We start from the raw sequence: 19,654 nt of genomic DNA on the forward strand, positions 1-19,654 counted from the left end.
CCCTTCTTGATTGACAGTCTTCCGACGGTCGCATCCATGGCGTCACGAGTAGCCGAAAGAAGCCGAACGTCGGCGCGGCTCTATACGGCGCCTGCGAACCGACGGTCGGCTACTTTTCGGAAAATCGTGACGCGATAGATGCGACCGTCGGAAGCCTGTCAATCAAGAAGGAACGCCCAGACCCGAAGAACATACCCGGAAGTGGCGGAGAAGATCGCTCTCTACAACGGTAAGTACAGCTTCGATTTTAAAACTAGCCGATTCCCCTAGACAAAACGAGCATCAATCTAAGGGTAACAATTTTTTGGAGGGTGAACTACCGCTTTAAGACCAGAGCAACGACCCTAAACATACAACCAGAGCCACAATGGAACGGTTTCGATTTTGAAGAGCGATGGCCACTTAAGCGACTTGGTAACAGGTCACGGGCCACAATGAGCAGGCGGATGACAGGTCCGTGTCCGGACACAGCCCACTCTACGGGTCCTCTGATCAGACGGAAGGAGATCGATCCCTTCATTTTTTTTTTGCGGATCAGATTGGAGGTAGGTGGGTGTAAATAGACACAAATCTGTTTACAGCTGCATGGAGGGTCCGGTTGGGTCGGACCGATTGTGTGAAAGAGGCCCAAAACTCTTTTCACCCTAATGCAGTGCAGTGCACCTGTGTCTTTCCTGTGGGTTAGCTACACTTTGCCATAGACTTCTATTACCGTATTTATTTTTTGTACTTACAGTTTTGGTGTCTTGCGCGGCGGCCTCGTCGGGTCCGGGGTCCTCTTCGTCGGGTCTGGCGTCCTTCTGCGGCTTCGGGGTCCTCTTCATCGGGTCCGGCGTCCTTCTGCGGCTTCGGGTGTCCTCCCCGCTCGTTTCCCGCGCCGAGTTTGAATACTGCACCGACATATACAGAGCGCAGTACACTCGTGTATTGTCGGCAATGCTAGGCTACTGTCGCGCTGACGTCCTGTACGTCCAGGATGTCAGCGCGGGAGGAGCCGAGACTGCCCGACAATACACGTGTACTGCGCTCGGTATATGTCGGCGCAGTATTAAAACTCGGCGCGGGAAAGCGGGTATCGGCGTATACCGCGCACCCACAATTTTGCCCTGATTTTCAGGGCAAAAAAGTGCGCGGTATACGCCGATAAATACGGTATATCCTGCAGGCGTGGTGCACTTTCTGAAAGTGCACCAAACCCGCAGTGAATAAGAGAAGTCTATGCCTCAGTGCAGGTAACCTGGAGGTGCACTGCACCTGCGGATCATTTTGAAAGCAGCTCAGTAACCACTGCGCAGATATGCCCATACATGCACTGCAATTTTAGTAATAAGCTTACCTTTAATAACAGTCTTCCATTCAGGTATCGTCTGCTGTTGCTGTCCCAGGCAGAGTGCATTTGGTATCACTCCACCTGTGACAGGAGCCGGCGCTATACAGGAAACATCAACTTATACAGCTCTGCTCCACAGCCACTTCCTTTCTCTACTGCCGGCTTCATTCAACACCACAGATGCTCTGGGATGGCAGGTTTGCAACCCATGATCTGGGCTTGCCAATCCACCATCGGAGAGAAGGAGGTCGCGGGCCACTGGTTGGACACCCCTGGTTTAGATCAAAGCATATTCATGTGTTAGAAGGGCCCAGTTAAAGTCCAGACCTAAATCCAATTGAGAATCTGTGGCAAGACTTGAAAAATGCTGTTCAGACGCTCTCTATCCAATCCGACAGATTGCACCATTTTGCAAAGAATGGGCAAAAATGTCACTTTCTAGATGTGCAAAGCTGGTGGAGAAATCCCCAAAAAGATTTACAGCTGTAATTGCAGCAAAAGGTAGTTCTACTACAAGTATTGACGCAGGGTTGGGCTGAATAAACGCACACCACACTTTTCAGAGATTAGTCCAAAAAAAAAAAAAAGAAGTCAGCAGCTACAAATACCAGGATCTAGTGCTGTCCGCACTTAAGCCAGTTCTTTGAGTCCCCAGTACCAGCATGTTTACTGTGGGAAGCTGGCTGTGACTCCTTGCAGCTTCACAGGGAAACTGCTTGGGTCACCTCGGTCAGGGAAAATGCAATCACCGAGGGTTAGGCGCCTTTTTTGCTAAATAAAATTAACTAGCAAGGCCCCAACTAAATCATAGGAATTTTTTTTTTAAATAAAACATAAAAAATCTCACGTAAAAATGTAAACCAGGCAGTGGACTTTGTCATTAGGGCAGAGGACCGTGTCAGAGCAGTGGATGTTATCACAGAAGTCAGTTTGTTATTTTTACACAATTCTATTTTTGTGAAGCTGGTTGCTGTAGTGGGCACTCGGCAGGTGATCGAGGAGGATCGGGGCTGCTCTGTGCAAAACAATTGCACAGAGCAGGCAAGTATAACATGTCTGTTCTTTAGAAAAAAAATTCAAGGGTTACATTCATTTTAACTCTTAAAATTGTCGCCTAACACCTATGCCTACTAACCTGTGAAATCAATATCTATGTACATATTACTTACTGCATACTCCTATTTTCAGCCTGCTTTGGTCACGTGATCTCCCGTGTCTGCCAGTGGAACTGCAGGGGAGGAGGAGACAGTGGTTCAACAATGGTCAGTAAAGCCTGAAGTGTTTCAATGGCCCACCGATTATCAGCGGTCCCTCCTCCACCCTGCAGCTTTCCTGGCTGACAGTTGAGCTGGATCACATGATTGGGCCAGAGCCAGCTGGAAATATGCATGTACACAGATCTTTCTTACACAGGTGTTGGGAGGGTGGCGAGAACAGTTTTACTAGTAGTTCGGTTTGAGCCTGGAATTCAATTTTAAGCCCTGGTTCACACTGGTGCAATTTGACATGCGATTTTACATGTCAAAACGGTAGCAATTTCCAGCAATGGCACCGTCCCAAGTACCGTATTTATCTTCCTATAGCGCGCACCAACGTATAGCGCTCACCCCCAACGTAGAAGGGAAATTTCAGGGGAAAAAAAGAAAATACTTAAAGTTTGAATGCCCCTCGTCGGTGTCTTGCCGGGCGTCCATCGGCGGCCTTGTCCAGTCCGGCGTCCGTCTGCGTCCTTGGTGGTGTCCTCCCCGCTTATCCCGTGCAGTTTTTGAGCCGATCCCCGCGCTGTGTTTGAACGCCACAGCCATATACCGAGCGCAGTACACTCGGGCACGTTCGGCTCCTCTCGTATAAAGGCTAGGAGGCGGCACAGGGCGTGACCGCGAGCGGAGCCGAGTGTACTGCGCTCGGTATATGTCGGCGGCGGATGCGTTCAAACACAGCGCGGGAAGCGGGTATTGGCGTATATCGCGCACCCACGATTTTCCCCTGATTTTAAAGGGGAAAAAAGTGCGCGGTATACGCCGATCAATACGGTAGTTTCTGTACTACTTTTTTCAATTTCAGGTGGCAATTTCCATTGACATCTGTGCAAAAACCCACACAGATGTCTGAAATCGCAGCTTAAAAAGTACTGACAAGCGGGAATGAAATCGTGCAAGCTTCATTCCCACAGCTCAGTGTGAACCTGGGCTAAGGGATAATTGTGCAAAAACTTTAATGTGCTTAAAGAAAATTCATATAGTTGCAATTTAGCTCAGCATCCAAGAAACTGAAGCAGGAAAAACCAACAATGGAAAAAGCATCGTAATGTTACCAACTGAGATTAAACTTTTAGTTTGTCGGGGAGAGGGGCACACATGCCCACATTTGGTGGTCCTGCCCTGTTGTGCAACAATTCTGGACGACTATATTCCAAATTGCTTCCACATTACTCCATGATACTCTTCTTCCTGATCCATCCCTGGCTCTCAAATTTTGTACAAAAAGATTATACAAGGGCCCAAACTCGTCTCCTACTTCAATTAACCACAGCTGCTAAGCAGACAATGGCCAGAGCCTGGAAGACCCCGAAATTACATATAGCTGAAGTAAAGAATAGAGTGACCCAGGCGATGATTCATAGTAAAATTGAAGCCACGATCTTGGACCGAATCCCCCAACACCGCATAATTTGGACCCTGTGGGTGAAGAATTTTCTCCCTCCAAATTTTGATGCTACTCTGCTCGAACCGTAAAAAAATTTGAAAGATAGCTTTGTCCGATACAATGATCCTCCGGGGATCCAAGTGGTCCCGCCGACACCACTTCTCTCATATCTCTTTTCCTTCTATCCTTGTTTCCTTTTTCTCCTTTCTGGTTTTTTCTTTTCTTCCCGATTAAAATGTTATATTTGCGAGTTCCTGTGGCTGGGCCTGGGCCTAGGCTTGTCCTATGGCCTCTTTTCCTGACTCGCAGAGTATATGCCTTTGGCTTACACCGATATTGGATTGGAGCTACTCCCTTCCCCTTTGTATGCATTCTCTGTCATCTAATAGGTTGTTTACAGTTATTACCACTGTACTTCACTTGACTCTGGCCCATTAGAAATGAACGTTGTCTATGTTTAGAAGGTTTTGATGTTACCACTGTATTGAACTCATCCAAGATGTACCGTTAAATGTGTTTTATAGTTCCAACCAGGACTATTTTTTGCTATACTCTGTGATTTTCTTTAATAAAATACTTGAACGGAAACTTTTAGTTTCCCACTTATTCTAAATCTGTAAAAATGTACTACCCGATTAGGTGTTAGTTTTAAACCGGCCCTACACGGATCAGAGCGCAGCTGGTTCTGCAGGGACTGGTCAAATTTCGATCCAAATATGGGCTGGGCTAGCTGGTTGTATACAAGTCGATCTGTGTACAGCCAGCATGTTGGGTTTTTCCTGAGCAATCAGTGCCGCCAGCTAAAGACAGTAACACTGAGCATTGTATTCTGCCGACAGGAAAGACTCCCCACTTGCAGAATACAATAGCTCAGCGGGAGCGATTTCTCCATCCACATTGAAAGTGTGGATGAGGTAATCGGTTCATTTTTGCCTTAGGCAGGCCATAGTGTATATTTATTTCCTGCAACCCATAGTAATTTGCACAGACCATGTTGTCAGGGGAATCCCTCCTGCTGAGACATGGTCTTCTACCAGCTGCTAGCGATAATCACAAGTAAAATCTGGCAGGCTGGTTGTACCAAAGTTGATTGAGCGGTACATTTAGGCTGCCCATACACAGTTCGAATCTCCATCTACGGGCAGCCTCAAGCAGCAATATGACATCCCCTTGCAAAAATGTATTAAAATGGCTACTGAAGAGAGAAAAAAAAAAAAAAAAACATAGATTTTTGCTTTGTGAGGAAAATTCAGATTTTCCCTCAGGTATTTGATATCTGTATAACCCAGAGTACTGCTTTAAAGCTTGAATTTATTTTAAAACTGGGCTGTAGTCTCTAACAATCCACTAGTAGCTGTAAGGATTGCTGCATACATCCTAGTGAGGAATGCATTCAACTGGAGAATAAAAGGGGATGAACAATGCTACAGGCATCACAGACAAGAAAGATGGAAATCTCCCCTAAATGATGAGACCACTCAAACACTAAAAATTGGTACAGCTACAGACATCCATGATATAAGCCTAACCCATCTAGCTCTATAAAGAAGAAATCAGTGTTTATACCTTTTTTGAAGCCAATCCTTTCCAGTTTCCAGCGGCGGAAGCTCTGCAGAGCACACAGCCGACAACGGCTGTGAACTCAATGGGAAGTGAAGTCCCCCATAGACTTACTATGGGGCTTCCGTTGTCAGTCGAGTCCTCTGCACCCGCCTCCACAGCAGCTGACAGCTCAGGTCGGATAGGCTTACAAAAAAAAAAGTGTATGTATATCGATTTCCTCTTTACACAGATAGGTTAGTGCTAGATCCTGGATGTCTGTAGATGTAGAGGTTTTAGTGTTAAGGTGCACTTATCGTTTAACCCAGGGAAAACACACACACACACAAAAAAAAATTAGTTTTACCCAAAACTAAAAAGGTATTTGTATTTGGTAAAAGGATAAAGATGGCCACAGATCGATCAAAAATCAGCCAGTTCAGCAGGAGCCATCTATGGCTCTTCCTAGTCACAAGAAGTTAATCTAATGATCGGCTTTTTTTTTACGGGAAAGTTGGAAAATTCAGTTGATCGGCACACATGCAGCCAACTGGAACACAGAGGAGTATTTCTTTATCCACCCTGCTTCCTCTGTCAGCGAGGGAAAAGGAAGAAGGGGGAGAAGAACCACCTATGGTCAGCTTAACCCCAACTTTGAGACCATGTTACAGCTATATTTAGGATGTAATATAGTGCCAAGCTAACTCCACCCCCAAAACAGCACGCAGATTTAAAATCAAGCAGCAGGCAGACATTTAGGCCCAGATTCACAAAGCAGATACGACGGAGTATCTCAGATACTCCGTCGTATCTCTCAGAGTATCTATGCGACTGATTCACAGAATCAGTTACGCATAGATAGGCAGAAGATCCGACAGGTGTAATGGACTTACACTGTCGGATCTTAGGATGAAATACCTCGGCCGCCGCTGGGGGGAGTTTGCGTCGTAAACCAGCGTCGGGTATGCAAATGAGGAGTTACGGCGATCCACAAAGATTTTTCCCGTCGTTACGGCGTCGCAAGTGTTAGATTTCCGTCGCAAAGATAGGGCACCTTTAACATGGTGTAAAAGTACTCCACCATGTTAAAGTATGCCTGTCTTTCCCGCGTCGCTTTTGAATTTTTTTTAAATTTATTTTTCCCCGGCGCAAGTCTTTTTTTCACGTCGCGATTCACAAAACGTTGGCGCGTCGTAATTTCGCGCAAAGCACGTCGGGAAATTTGCGACAAGGGAAGCATGCACAGTACGTCCGGCGCGGGAGCGCGCCCAATTTAAATAGTACCCGCCCCATTTGAATTGGGCTGCCTTGCGCCAGACCTGTTTACGATACACCGCCGCAAAATTCCAGGTAAGTGCTTTGTGGATCGGGCACTAAATCGGAAAACTTGCGGCGGTGTAACGTAAACCGGTTACGTTACGCTGCGCCCGCTCTACGTGAATCTGGCCCTTAGTTCCCAATGCAAAACACACACACACACACACACACACACACACACACACACACACCATCCCCACACTCTTAGTTTTACACTTCCTCCAGCTAACAAAGTCTGAACTTCAGTATGGACAAGAGGCTGGGGGGAAGTTTACAGGATACTGGCATCGCACCCATGAACTACAGATGGCAGCTGCAGTGTGTTGTGGGCATACCTCATAAGATTGTCCGCCTTCGTACCAGGGAAGAAAATGCACAGAAATACAGTTGTCAACTTAAAAAAAAAAAAAAAAAAATTCAAACCAAAAGTTGTGTCTGAGCCCTGGTTCACACTGGGTACGATTTGGAACGATTTGAGATGCGATTTGACATGTCAAATCGCATCTCAAATCGGCGGCAATGGCACTGTCCTAATCAGTGCGACGCCACATCTGCAATTTCGAAAAGTAGTTCCTGTACTACTTTTTGCGATTTCTGGCCGCGATTTACATTAAATTGCGGCCGAAATCGCGGCAAAATCGCACTCGCAAAATCGCGGTAAAATCGCGCATTTTACCGTGATTTTGAATTCGCAGCAGTGTGAACCTAGGCTTAACTTCGTAAAATACCAAAATGTTTGCCAATTCATACCTTACAGCATCTAAAGGCAATGGGCTCAAAGGCCTAGTAAAACAGCCAGAACGTACAAAAAGAAAAGCACACACTTCTGCAGAAAAGTTTTCCGCCTTTTTTAAATTGTGCTCCTTGAATCAAATCTTGAGCGAGATGAATTTGCCCACTTCAAAAGCCTCAAACTTCAAATACGAGATCTGAGCAAACCGCCCATAATTCCAGAAATACAGCAGAGTTCCAGGGCCCCAATGTAGTGTAGCAACATCACCAGCAACAGAACCTCCGAATTTCAACCTAACTTTTCCTACAACATTATGCACCAAGGTGAGGTTTGTCAGTGTTCCTTGCAGATTATGCAGCATCTCAGTAAGCAGAAAAAAAAAAAAAAAAAAAAGTTGTCCATAGGGAAGATGGCAGCTGAACTTTGGCAATTTCGCCATTTCCAACACCAAGAACAGCTAGTGTGACATGGCCCCAAGACCTTAGCCAGGCAAAGAAGCTCCTACATTTATAATAGGGCCATGTCATACTGCTACATATGAGGGAACTCCCACTGGTGTGCTGCAATGCCAAAAAAATATGACATGGTACTCCACTGCACACCACTTTTTTTTTTCTAATCTATATTAAAAAAAAGTGCAGAAAATCTAGTCACTATGAGAAACCATTAACTGTATGTAATTTCAGCTACAAACAATATACAGCACTCCAGGATTGGGCTGAGCACTGCCACAGCTGAACTGGCCACTAAAAGGCTTCCCTAAAAAGTAGTACATACAGAACTGTGATTACCTCTAAACACCACACTCCACTTTAGAGAAACTCCCAAGTAAAGTTTATCTCCTGCTACTCCGCTGAGCTCAGTTGTTGCCGACCACCTGTCCCCCCAAAGTCACTGTTGACACATGACAAGAAGCACATAAGTGCCCTTCAGTGCTGCCTACAAAATGCACTGTTGGGCACAGAAGATTGACACTCATAAATTGTGACTTAAACAAAAAGATTGCTTTCATTATAAAAAAAAAAAAAAAAAAAAGCACAATATATATGTAAAACAGTTATAAAATATACTGTTATTGGGAAAGAATCTTCAAAAGTAATGCCTAAAAGTGGTGTCATGTAAATGACTGCAATACCACAGCCAAAGTGTAGCTAGGCTTCCTAAAAATACTTCCAGGCCAAAAAAAAAAGACCCAAGCAGAATTTGTGGGCAAACAAACACTATGTGAAAATCCGTAAAGGGCAGGCAGACAGGCAGGCAGGCCATGTTGTATTGCAGGAGAAAATAAAATGCCGTGTGGTGTGGGACGCTGCATGTAGACGAATTGTGCAAGACATATGATACTAAACCCGGAGAAAGCTGCTTTGCAGACCCCACCTTCTAATGAGTTAATCTAAAGGTCACAGGCACGCAGGCATTTTATAGAATTCAAGGCCCCCTTTTCCGATTGTAATACACGGCAGACACCGAGCGAGTGACAACGTTGTCAGCACACACACTTTATAGGAGAGGGCTAAACACGGAGTGTAATCCGCACAAGGGGGGACATACAAGGTCTAGCTAATCGTCGGCTCACAGTCTCCCCACATCCGTCCCTCTCCGCCCTCCTCCCCCTGCCCGATGTCGGCCACACAGCTCCCAGCACCCTCGTACCTCTAGGATGTCTTCTAAAACATATGCTTCCATGTCGGCTGCCGTGTCTACCATGTTTTCTTATACAGCCATATCTGTTACTGCACTATGATTAGATCAGAGGCAGCAGGAACCCTCCTCTGTCAGCGAGGGAAGAGGAAATGGAAGGTTCTATTCTGGCCCGGAGCAGAGCTGCAGTTTCAGTGCAGGCCTCTACCAACACACACATAGGGGTGACTCACACTACATGAGCATTTAAAGACACAGAGCCGCTTTTCTATCCACAACGCCTTCCCCTATCACCCCATCGCTGGATTATTGTGGACACAACGCACTTACACAAAACAATCCACTAACTAAATGCAGCAAAGTTCAGTGCTATACACAGAAAATGTGCAAATATTCAAATCTACCAAGAAATCAGGCACAATTAGAAACAGATTGCTTTTTTTTTTCCTTATTTATAGATACGGGAAAAGTGACGCCTAATGGCCGGTCCGTAGTAGCTCGATCCTGCTCAACACAACCAATCTGGCAACACACAGTACAATCTCTATTAGATCTACCAACATCTATTTGGTGTAAGTTCCCAACTGCTTATAGCCAGTGGTCAGTGATATAAAACAAGAGATTGTATCTGGTGAGAACTATCCAATGGTCAGTGGATAACTTGTGCAACACGAAAGTCGCACAATTTTTGCCATGACTTGAAGCAATGCCTGCGTAATCTTTGGGTTTATGGACCTCAAGTCGCATCAAAGTTGGACAATAATTATGCTACCAATATGAGTGTGCTCTGTAAATCGCCTCTAGCATTGCTCCCGTTTCCTTCTTGCTGGAAGCTGCCATTTTGCCAAATCCCAGAGCAGCAGTAATTTATGAAGCGGAACTAAACCCAACAATTTAACTATTTCAAAAAACCAAACTGTCAAATCAATCAAATGGCTGGTATAATAACAGGTCACATGTGCAGCACAATGGCCGTTGTAAATCAAACAGAAGCAGCTTCCTTGGCTGTAAAGGATAGGAGGGTTTAATTCTGCTTTAAAGTGGTTGTAAACCCACTCTCGCTACTTGCACCTACAGGTAAACCTAGATTAAGGCTTACCTGTAGGTGCAAGCAATATGTCCTTAATCTACACTGTTAAGGAGATATTTTCACAGAAATGGGCACCACTGTCTACGGCGCATGACAAAAACTGAGAGGTGCCGTTTTTGTGAATGGCATTAACTGCCGGTCCCGCGCGAATGCGCTCCGGTCAATCCCAACACCGGAGCAGCGAAAACACGGAAGAAGCTCCAGGAGACATGGCGGTGGACCTGACCGAGGTGGAATTTTTTTTTCAGATAAGTGACACATAACGAGCTAGTATGCTATACACAATGAACCAGTTATAATTTATGATAAATGTCCATAAATTATTCAGAAAACAATATTCGACGGGTGAGACATATGACATTATATCCACCATAAATTTGAAGGTGCAAAATAGTCTAAGTGTAAATCTCCCTCATGATGTATCTGATCACACTATCCACCACCACATAAATTGCGCGCTTACCAGCCTGCACAAGCATACAAATCGCTTGTGACCAATTCCGAGCCAGGGCCTTTGCCTCACAAAATGTCGGAGAGACGGCACTCAGACTGGATAGACTTTCACTGAGCGAAGGAAACCAAATAAGCATGGCAGTAAGAAAAAAGTGAGGCGCAGTAAAGAAGGTGACAAGACTGTTCAGAGCTAGCATGTTGAAAAGAAAGTTCAGAGCAGGAAAAGTCATCTCGAGCAAGGTTAGTGTTCTCTCTCCATATCGTACTGAATTTTGTTTCATATATTTGTGGTTCAAAAAACAAAAAAAGTTTAGAACGCATTAACCCGACTTACATTGAACCCTATGGGAAAATTTGCCTCGATTCGCGACCAGATTAAGTTAGTGAACCGAGGCATAACTGTATTGCACTTACAGCAACTGGATGATATAAAAGCAGATTTAAAAAAATGGACAGCTGAAGAAAATGCCGGTCCTTCTGGGATAACAAAAAGGTTGCGATGTCACATGCGTTTTACATGTCTATGGGGGGGGGGGGGATTGCATCTGAAATTGCACCAGCGTAAACCAGGCCTTAGGGCCCTTTCACACGAGGCGGATCAGTAATGATCCGTCAGCTCAGTGGGGATCGCTCCGTAAAATCCCTGCTGAGCCGTCGGCTGACAGGGCGGTCCCTTAGGGCCCTTTCACATGAGGCGGATCAGTAATGATCCGCCTCTGTGTGTCCGTCAGCTCAGTGGGGATCGCTCCGTAAAATCCCTGCTGAGCCATCGGCTGACAGGGCGGTCCCCGCACACTGTGCAGGGACCGCCCTGTCTTTTCTCGGCTCTCCCCTGGGGGGGGGGGGGGGGGTCGGATGAACACAGACAGTGTGTCCGTGTTCATCTGATCCGCAGACTGAAGAAAAAAAAAATAGGATTTTCTTCCGCCTGCAAAATCGGATCTTTGCGGAGGCGGGTGATCACGGGTGTCAGCAGATGTTCATCCGCTGACACACACAATCACATACGGACCAATGTATGTCCCGTTTTCATTTGCAGATGGATGAAAATGCGGACATACGGTCCGTACGTGTGAAAGGGGCCTTTGGGCTGAAAACACCTGAGAGCTTTGAATGCCAGCAGGTTGGAGTTTCTCATAAAAAAAAAAAGTGTTGCACGATTGTGACGCTCACAGCAACATACCACAACTATGGAGTACTCAACCAACTGGTAGCGAATGTCAATCCAGGCCCAAAATATAGGAAAATGGTGGGGCAATTTGTCTGAAAACAGTGGTTGCAGGTGGCAGACTGTAACCCAGAGATGGTGTGCCTTGTCCCCCAGTGATGGTGAAGGCCCTGGGAGAACCAGAGGAAAGGTGCCCTTCTGCAATCCCAAAAAGTGGAGGGTTCGTGCCGGACTCTACTCCTTACCAAGCAACCAACCGCAGTTTAGGCAAAGAAAGTCAGCCTAAAAAATGGCAGCCACATTGCAGCCCAACAAAACCAGTCCTAAATGCACCTAGGACCGCAAACGGAGCTCAAAAGACTAAAGTACACATAGCTGTCATCGACAAATGGGGGGGGGGGGGGGGGTCGGATGTAATTACAAATTTCCCAACTACAGACCTATATCTTCACCGAGGCCCCTTTCACACTGGGGCGGGAGGTGCGGTGGCGGTATAGCGCCGTTATTTTTAGCAGCGCTATACCGTTGGAATTGCGACGGTATTCGGCCGCTAGCGGTGTGGTTTTAACCCCCGCTAGCGGCCGAAAAAGGGTTAATACCGCCCGCAATGCGCCTCTGTCCCATGGTTTTCAATGGGAAGAGGCGGTAAACACACCGCTCCTTCACTGCTCCAAAGATGCTGCTAGCAGGACTTTTGGAGTGGTACTGCCAGCGCATCGCCTCAGTGTGAAAGCACTCGGGCTTCCACACGGAGACTGCAGGGCAGAAGTTATTTAGATGCCATTTTTAGCGCTAAAACGCCTGAAAAACTCCTCAGTGTGAAAGGGGTCTAAATGTGGATCTTAGGTTATTCACTAAAATCCTGTCAATCTTTTCACCAATTCATACAGATCAAGTGGTCTTTGTCCCAGGCATCAAGACATTAAACACAATACTTTGGGCCCCATGTCAGAATATAGCCATGACCATTATCCACCGACACGGAGAAGGCATTCAACAGGAGAACATATCAATATATGTTTGAGGTATTCAGAGACAGTGGATTAAAAGACATAATGATGTCCTGGATTAGGGCAACATACTTTAACCCTAGTGCCAAAGTAAAGGTCAATGGCATTCTGTAAGAATCTTTCTATAAAATGAGACCAGACAAGGATGCCCTTTGTCCCCTATAATATTTAGGCTGCTTTCACACTGAGGCACTTTGGAGGCGCTATCGTGCTAAAAATAGCGCCCTGAAAGAGTCGCTCCTTTATATCCAGTGTGAAAGCATAATAGAATATATACATACACATATACATATACACACACAGCTCCTACAGTGCCCCTGCCCATTGACATCAATGGGGCAGCGCCTCCAAAACTCCCGCAAAGCCTTTCCGGCCTCTAGCCGGGGTTAAAACCGCAACGCTAGTGGGCGAAAATCGCTGCAAAACGACGGTAAAGTGCTGCTAAATATATCAGCACTTTAGCGCCAATGCACCCAGCTCGTCAGTGTGAAAGTAGCCTTAGTCCAACACTGGAACCCTTTTGAGAACTATAAGGAAAGGTGAGAATATAAAGGAAATCCAGACTTGTACATGTACATACAAAGTGGTCATTCGCTGATATGTTGTTAGATTATTATGCATCTTCATCCAATAATAAAATTAACAATTACAAATCCATCGCAATGCGTGGCTCACATAACTGATGACTGACTATCTTAAACACCCCCAAGCAATATCCTTTTACATGGACTACCACCTACACCAAGTATAAAGTTACCCAGTCTTACATCTCATTTATGCAACCTAAATATTATACCACTGCCGAGACAAGATAAACTAGACCTGCAAGAATGGAAAAAAAAACAAGCAATAATCCAAATTTATATTTTGCTATACACAGTATATTTAAAAAAGGTTCCCATTACAGCTCCTGGGATTTTCTTTAAATTCTTGGAGAACCAATTTATATCAAACAAACAAAAAAAAACCTTGAACCCAGAAATTGAACCTCTGACTCCAGAGAGAAAAAAAATGTGGCTTAGGCCTACCAGACCTTTATAAATACTACTACTCCTGCAACCTACAACCAGGAGAGGGTATGGGTAACCTTAGAACAAACTGGACCGAAAACTCACTAAATCACTCTTCCATGGTCCACCCATACAAAGACAAAAGAGGACATCGATAAACATCCGCTGATGGGAGCAACTTTACATTTTTTATATTCCTGCTGTAAGACACCGATCTTCTCAAAATAGGAGAATCCTTCTTGCCTCACAGAGAGTGCAAAATTATAGAAACTAATCAGCTTCTAACAGCTTGTTCAATTAAGCCTTGGCATTAAAAGCTGGAAGCCCATTGGTTTCTATGCAGAAGTGAGCCCCATTTTGCACTCTCCAGCTTTAGTAAATAAACCCCTATGTTATCTCAACAGTTCTCCCAGGACTCTTAAGGCCCGTACACACGATCGGATTTTCCGGTGGGAATTGTGTGATGGAAGGCTGTTATCGGAAAATCTGATCATTTCTATGCTCCATTGGACAATTGTTTTATGGATTTTCTGCCAACAGATGTTTGACAGAATGCTTTAAAATTTTCCGAAAAACAAATGTGTTGTCGGATTATCCAATCGTGTGTACAGAAGTCCGTTGTAAAAAACTCCAAAGTACAAACACGCATGCTCAGAAGCAATGCTCACCATAACACAACATTAGCAGAAGTTGCACAAAGGGTGGCGCTAAAGAGCTGAAAAAACACAATTCTTTGCCATTAGTATGCAATACAAGTTCACGGCCAACGCCCTTCGGACAAAAGTCCTATGCTTTGTTCCGATGAAAATCTGATAGTTCCGGTAGTTTAGCAAAAAAGACAACTGAACAGGTTCTGACACCATTTCTTGCAAATTCAGTCCAAAACAAGGAAAAATTAGCCAAGTGCATTTTAGACAGAACAGCATGTACCGTGAGGCGATTCAGTTCGCATGTGTTGCGCTATACAAGTTTCTCACTCACTCACCATCTTATATGCAATTATATTAACACAAGGCATTCTGTGAATGAACAAAGTGAATTGAGGGGTGGGTAAACAGGATCTCCCCTTGTCCAATCACAGGACACATATTCAATATAATAGCTGCAGCCCTAATACCTATATCACTGGAAATACTGTGCCAACTGTACTTTCCCTGTACTAAATACATTTTTTACCTTACACAACAGTGATCCAGCCCTAGGCTAATCATCAGTTGTAACTGCACAACAACTGTTCACTGTAACTGTGCCCTGCTGCACAATAAAAGTCGCCTGAAGAATCTTCATGGCGGACACCCTTCCTGGTGTGCTGGATGTCTGTTCACCCGCAGTTTAAAGACTTCAAAGAAAGCCGTTTAAAGTTTACTGAAAGCTTCAGAAATGCTTTGTAAAAAAAGCCCACTATACACACACACACACACACACACACACACACACACACACACACAGAAGCCAGTGTATACCAGCCTTAAAAGGCAAAAATGTCAAACACATGCATTTTGTACCTCACAATTTGACCTAAAAAAAGATAAATAGGTATTTTTGTTCATTCCTGTACACAAACCTATTTTAGTCTGTGTATACTTTTTAGAAATGTAAACTGTCTTTGCCACTGTAAAACACAAAATAGCCATTATATGGGGAATCCTGTATTGGTTAACACCTATATTTTGGAGCAGACCTTAGCATTTTTTTGCACATTCTTGTCAGCAATGGAACTGTTCAAATCGGTGCAACGCCGACTTTGCAGTGTCGCACTTATTTGAAAAAAGGTTCCTGCATGAAGTCGCACCTGAAGTCACATTGACCTGCGGCTTTGAAATTGTTTGATTTCAAGTGAAGTCGCACTATTTTAAAGTCAGATTTGGTGTGAACGGGGCTAAAGCAGGAATTCACTGGCACTTCCACCATCATTCATTCATATGGTGAAGTTCTGGCTCTAACATGCAGCAGTGCATCATTTCGTCCTAGCACACCACACTGTCTATATAAACCAAAAAAAAACATTGTTCTCTTCCATGGCAACCTCCAAAAACACATTCTTGTTCAGGTTTTCTTTTGGTAGACTCGTGAATACAGATTGGGTTGGTTTTAAGCCACAAAAGCACCTCAAGCTTCATAGGATGCAGACCTTATTCTACACATTGCCTCAGTTACATTATGTTTTAAGCCTTATTTCAATATATATTTTTATTATACTTCGTTATACTATATAACATGATACAATATATCTTATATTATGGTCCACTGCTATGTGTATTTTACTTCTAGTGTATAATATGTGTCTTGCATGTCTAATTTTCACACATGTACATACCCATTGCCATTGGATTTCACCGTTTATGACAATAAATGTAACAATATCTTTTTATTCATTTTGTTAAAAAGGGTTGTAAAGGTTTGTTCTAGGGCCGAAACAACTAATCGATTATGAAATTAATCGATTACAATTTTCATAAATCGATCAGCCAGTAACATAATGGGGTTAAAAAAAAAAACATAAATGAGCCTTTTATAGTACAAAAAAGCAAATCGCTACTGTAATTTTTACTTTCACTGTGCCACAGCAAAAAATGAACCCCTTACAGTAGCGATTTGCTTGTTTTGTACATATTTTTGTTTTATCCCCATTATGTTACTAAACATCTCAGGCCTGGGTCACACCTCTTTTTTGGTGCTTTGCAGAAACACACTACAGTTCATTTACATGTTTTCCTATGGCACACATTTGGAAATTCGTATTTGGAAAGGGCAAGGACTTTTTAACGCAAAACGGTGCCATTTTGTTTTTTTGGTTCAATATATTTTAATGGAGAAGCTGCAAAAAAGCATGCAACGTGTTTTTGCGGCAATTTGTGTTTTGTAATCTGCCCAACAAAAGGCTTGTATCCAATTAATCGAAACAATAATCGGCCAACTAATCGATTATGAAAATAATCGTTAGTTGCAGCCCTAGATGTGAACGTTCAGGGATGTAGTGCCAAGGGAGGGGGCAAGAACGCTGACTAACCCCCAGCCAGAACGGCTCGGATGATGCGGGCAAGCTTACTGAGGAGGAACAGGAATTCAGACAAAGGGAAAAAAAAACATTTAGAAGGGAAATCGAATGAAAAAGGTAAGTAAACCATCAATGCACTAGCTTAAAAACCCATTTAGAAAATAAAAAACAAACCTTTATAACCCCTTTAATGCTTGCCTCATTTAAAGTCCCAAACCTCTTACTGTATTCTCATAAACACAGGTGTTGTCAGGTAATAGGTACAGCTACAAATATCATCTGGCATTACAGCATTTGGCACACTTACCTGTGGCTGTGCTTTCCTACAGTGATGAGACAGGTCCAAAGGTTCCCACCTCCATGCCGCATGTATTCTGTTATGTTATCTTGACACCCAGCTCCATTCTTGGCATCTTACTGGTGCTAGAAAGGAGCTGAAATTGAACACTGCACTGCACTTTCACTGCAGTCAGTGTACAGATAACAAACTGCAAGAAGACATGGGTGCAAACACTGAGCATTTAGCCCTGCTACATGATGCTCTGGTGTATAGCTGTGGGCAGAGGGCATAGGCATCCCTTCCAACCCACTGCCAGAAGTCTGTCAAGTTCTATGAGGGGCCGACAGCTGCTGTGGCTGGACGGGGCACTTGGCAGTACAAACATTTAGCACAGTATGCGTCCAGGGATGAAGGCCCGGAATGAAGTCTGTGTTCTGGGCATTCATTTCTGAGCTTGTATTGTCCTAAAGGTTTGTACTTCTAAGTGCCCTATCCAGCTGCAGCAGTTGTCAGTCCGAGTTCGACAGGCTGCCGTCAGTGGGGTTGGATGGGACACTGAGCCCGTAGCTGAACACCAGAGTCCCAGTGCGCATGGCGACAAAAAAAAAAAAAAAAAAAAAAAAAAATTGTAGGCAGAAGATTTACAACGCCTACAATACCTAAAACTACGGGCCACAGCGTCAGCAGAAAAGCCTTTCCTCTGCCAGTATGTTGCCAAAGAGGACACTGTGTAGAAGTAGTAATCTCTTTGCAGGAGTCAAACACCCCCAGGCAAATCAAAACTAGATCTTTCCAAATGGTGGGTAAACTGAGCTTTTCTGAAAAGAAAAAAAAAAAAAACTCAGGCTCTAACAAAGGAGAGTAAACTGTAAGAGCCGGTTCACACTGGGGCTTCAAGTCGCCCCAAGTCACGAAAATAAATGCAAGTGAATGGGAGCCGTCTCAATGTCGCTCCGACTTCAGAAAAGGTTCCTGTACTACTTCAATCTGCCTCAGAAGTCGGATCACTGTCTTAAAGCGGATCTCCACTCTAAAGTGGAGTCCCGCTGATCGGAACCCTCCCCCCCTCCGGTGTCACATTTGACACCTTTCAGGGGGGAGGGGGGTGCAGATACCTGTCTACAGACAGGTATCTGCACCCACTTCCAGCCCTACGATACGGGCAAAGGACGGGTTTTTTCCTTCCTTCCCGTCCATCCCCCCGTTGTATGCTGGGAACACTCGGCTCCCAGCACACAGCGGGAGCCAATCGGCGGGCGCAGCGCGACTCGCGCATGCGCCGTAGGGAACCGGGCAGTGAAGCCGGAGCGCTTCACTTCCTGGTTCCCTCACCGAGGATGGAGGGGGGAGCAGCAGGGTGACGAGCGATCGGCTCGTCATCTGCTGCGATCGGCGCTGGACTCCAGGACAGGTAAGTGTCCTTATATTAAAAGTCAGCAGCTGCAGTATTTGTAGCTGCTGGCTTTTAATATATTTTTCCCGTGGCACATCCGCTTTAACTAAAGCAACAATACAGGAAGATAAACATTTCTCAGGCAAACCCCTCCCTCCCACAGAGCTGATTGTTGTTTGATTGGCCACTGGAAAGCCTCCTGTCCTGGAGGCAACTTGAAGTTGCCTGATGATTCATACTCAAGTCGTGTCCAAGTTGCCTCCCAAAGCCGTGTTGCCCCTGTGTGAATGGGCTCTAAGACTTTGCATACCTTTTGTTTTGATGCACCTGGAATGTGTTTAGCATATTTAAACTGAAGGTTCAACTGGGCTTTAATGATGCTACATTTTCCTTTGCACTGATCTTTGATGGACGACCATTCCTAGGGAGAACACCAACGTAGAAAACAAAAGATCAACAGGCCCAACTAAAAACAAACTGGGGACTGCCTGCAAAACAAAGCTGAAGTACCTCATGCCCAAAACTGGCGTCTTGGAAAACAGCTGCCTGATGCCGAAAAGCCCAGAAAGAACTCACAGATCTAGAAGTAGAATGTACTTTGAAAGGAAAAAGATGGAACCAGATTCCTAACCACGTGACCTTCGGATGAATTTAACTGACAATTGCACGATCATGAAACGCTGTACACAAAATCAATTTAATAAAAATAAAAAAAAAGACAGAAAATTTTGAACAAACAATATTTTTTGCTTTCTGTGACAAAACATGTAAAAAAAAAAAAAAAAATAAAAAAAAAAAAGTAAGTAAAACATTTAATTTCTTTATTAATGTAGGTCAATATGAATTCTGCTACATATTTTCATTAAAAAAAAAAAAAAAAAATCCCAATAAGCGTATATTGATTGGTTTACACAAATGTTATAGCGTCTACAAACTATGGTGTGGGTGTATGTATGTATTGTATACACACACACACACACACACACACACACACACACACGTAAAAGTGGCAAAAAATGACTTATAGCGAGACTGCGAAAGTATGG

At 44.4% G+C, this 19,654-nt stretch overlaps 1 protein-coding gene across 9 annotated transcripts in view; it reads right to left on the reverse strand.

Annotated features, from left to right (window-relative positions):
* The window catches only part of ANKRD17 (ankyrin repeat domain 17), a 181,005-nt gene that overhangs the window by 135,489 nt on the left and 25,862 nt on the right, over window positions 1-19,654 (reverse strand). The window contains exon 1 of one of the 9 annotated variants that reach the window (XM_040326287.1): window positions 9,219-9,372. The exons of the other annotated variants lie outside the window; for them this stretch is intronic. Within the exon in view, the coding sequence (XP_040182221.1) occupies window positions 9,219-9,272 (54 nt within the window). The 5' untranslated portion in view covers window positions 9,273-9,372. Of the gene's footprint in view, window positions 1-9,218; window positions 9,373-19,654 lie in introns of those variants that run through there. 9 annotated transcript variants of the gene reach the window in all.

The sequence above is a fragment of the Rana temporaria genome, chromosome 1 (genome assembly GCF_905171775.1).
Source record: "Rana temporaria chromosome 1, aRanTem1.1, whole genome shotgun sequence".
In the NCBI taxonomy this organism is placed as follows: domain Eukaryota; kingdom Metazoa; phylum Chordata; class Amphibia; order Anura; family Ranidae; genus Rana; species Rana temporaria.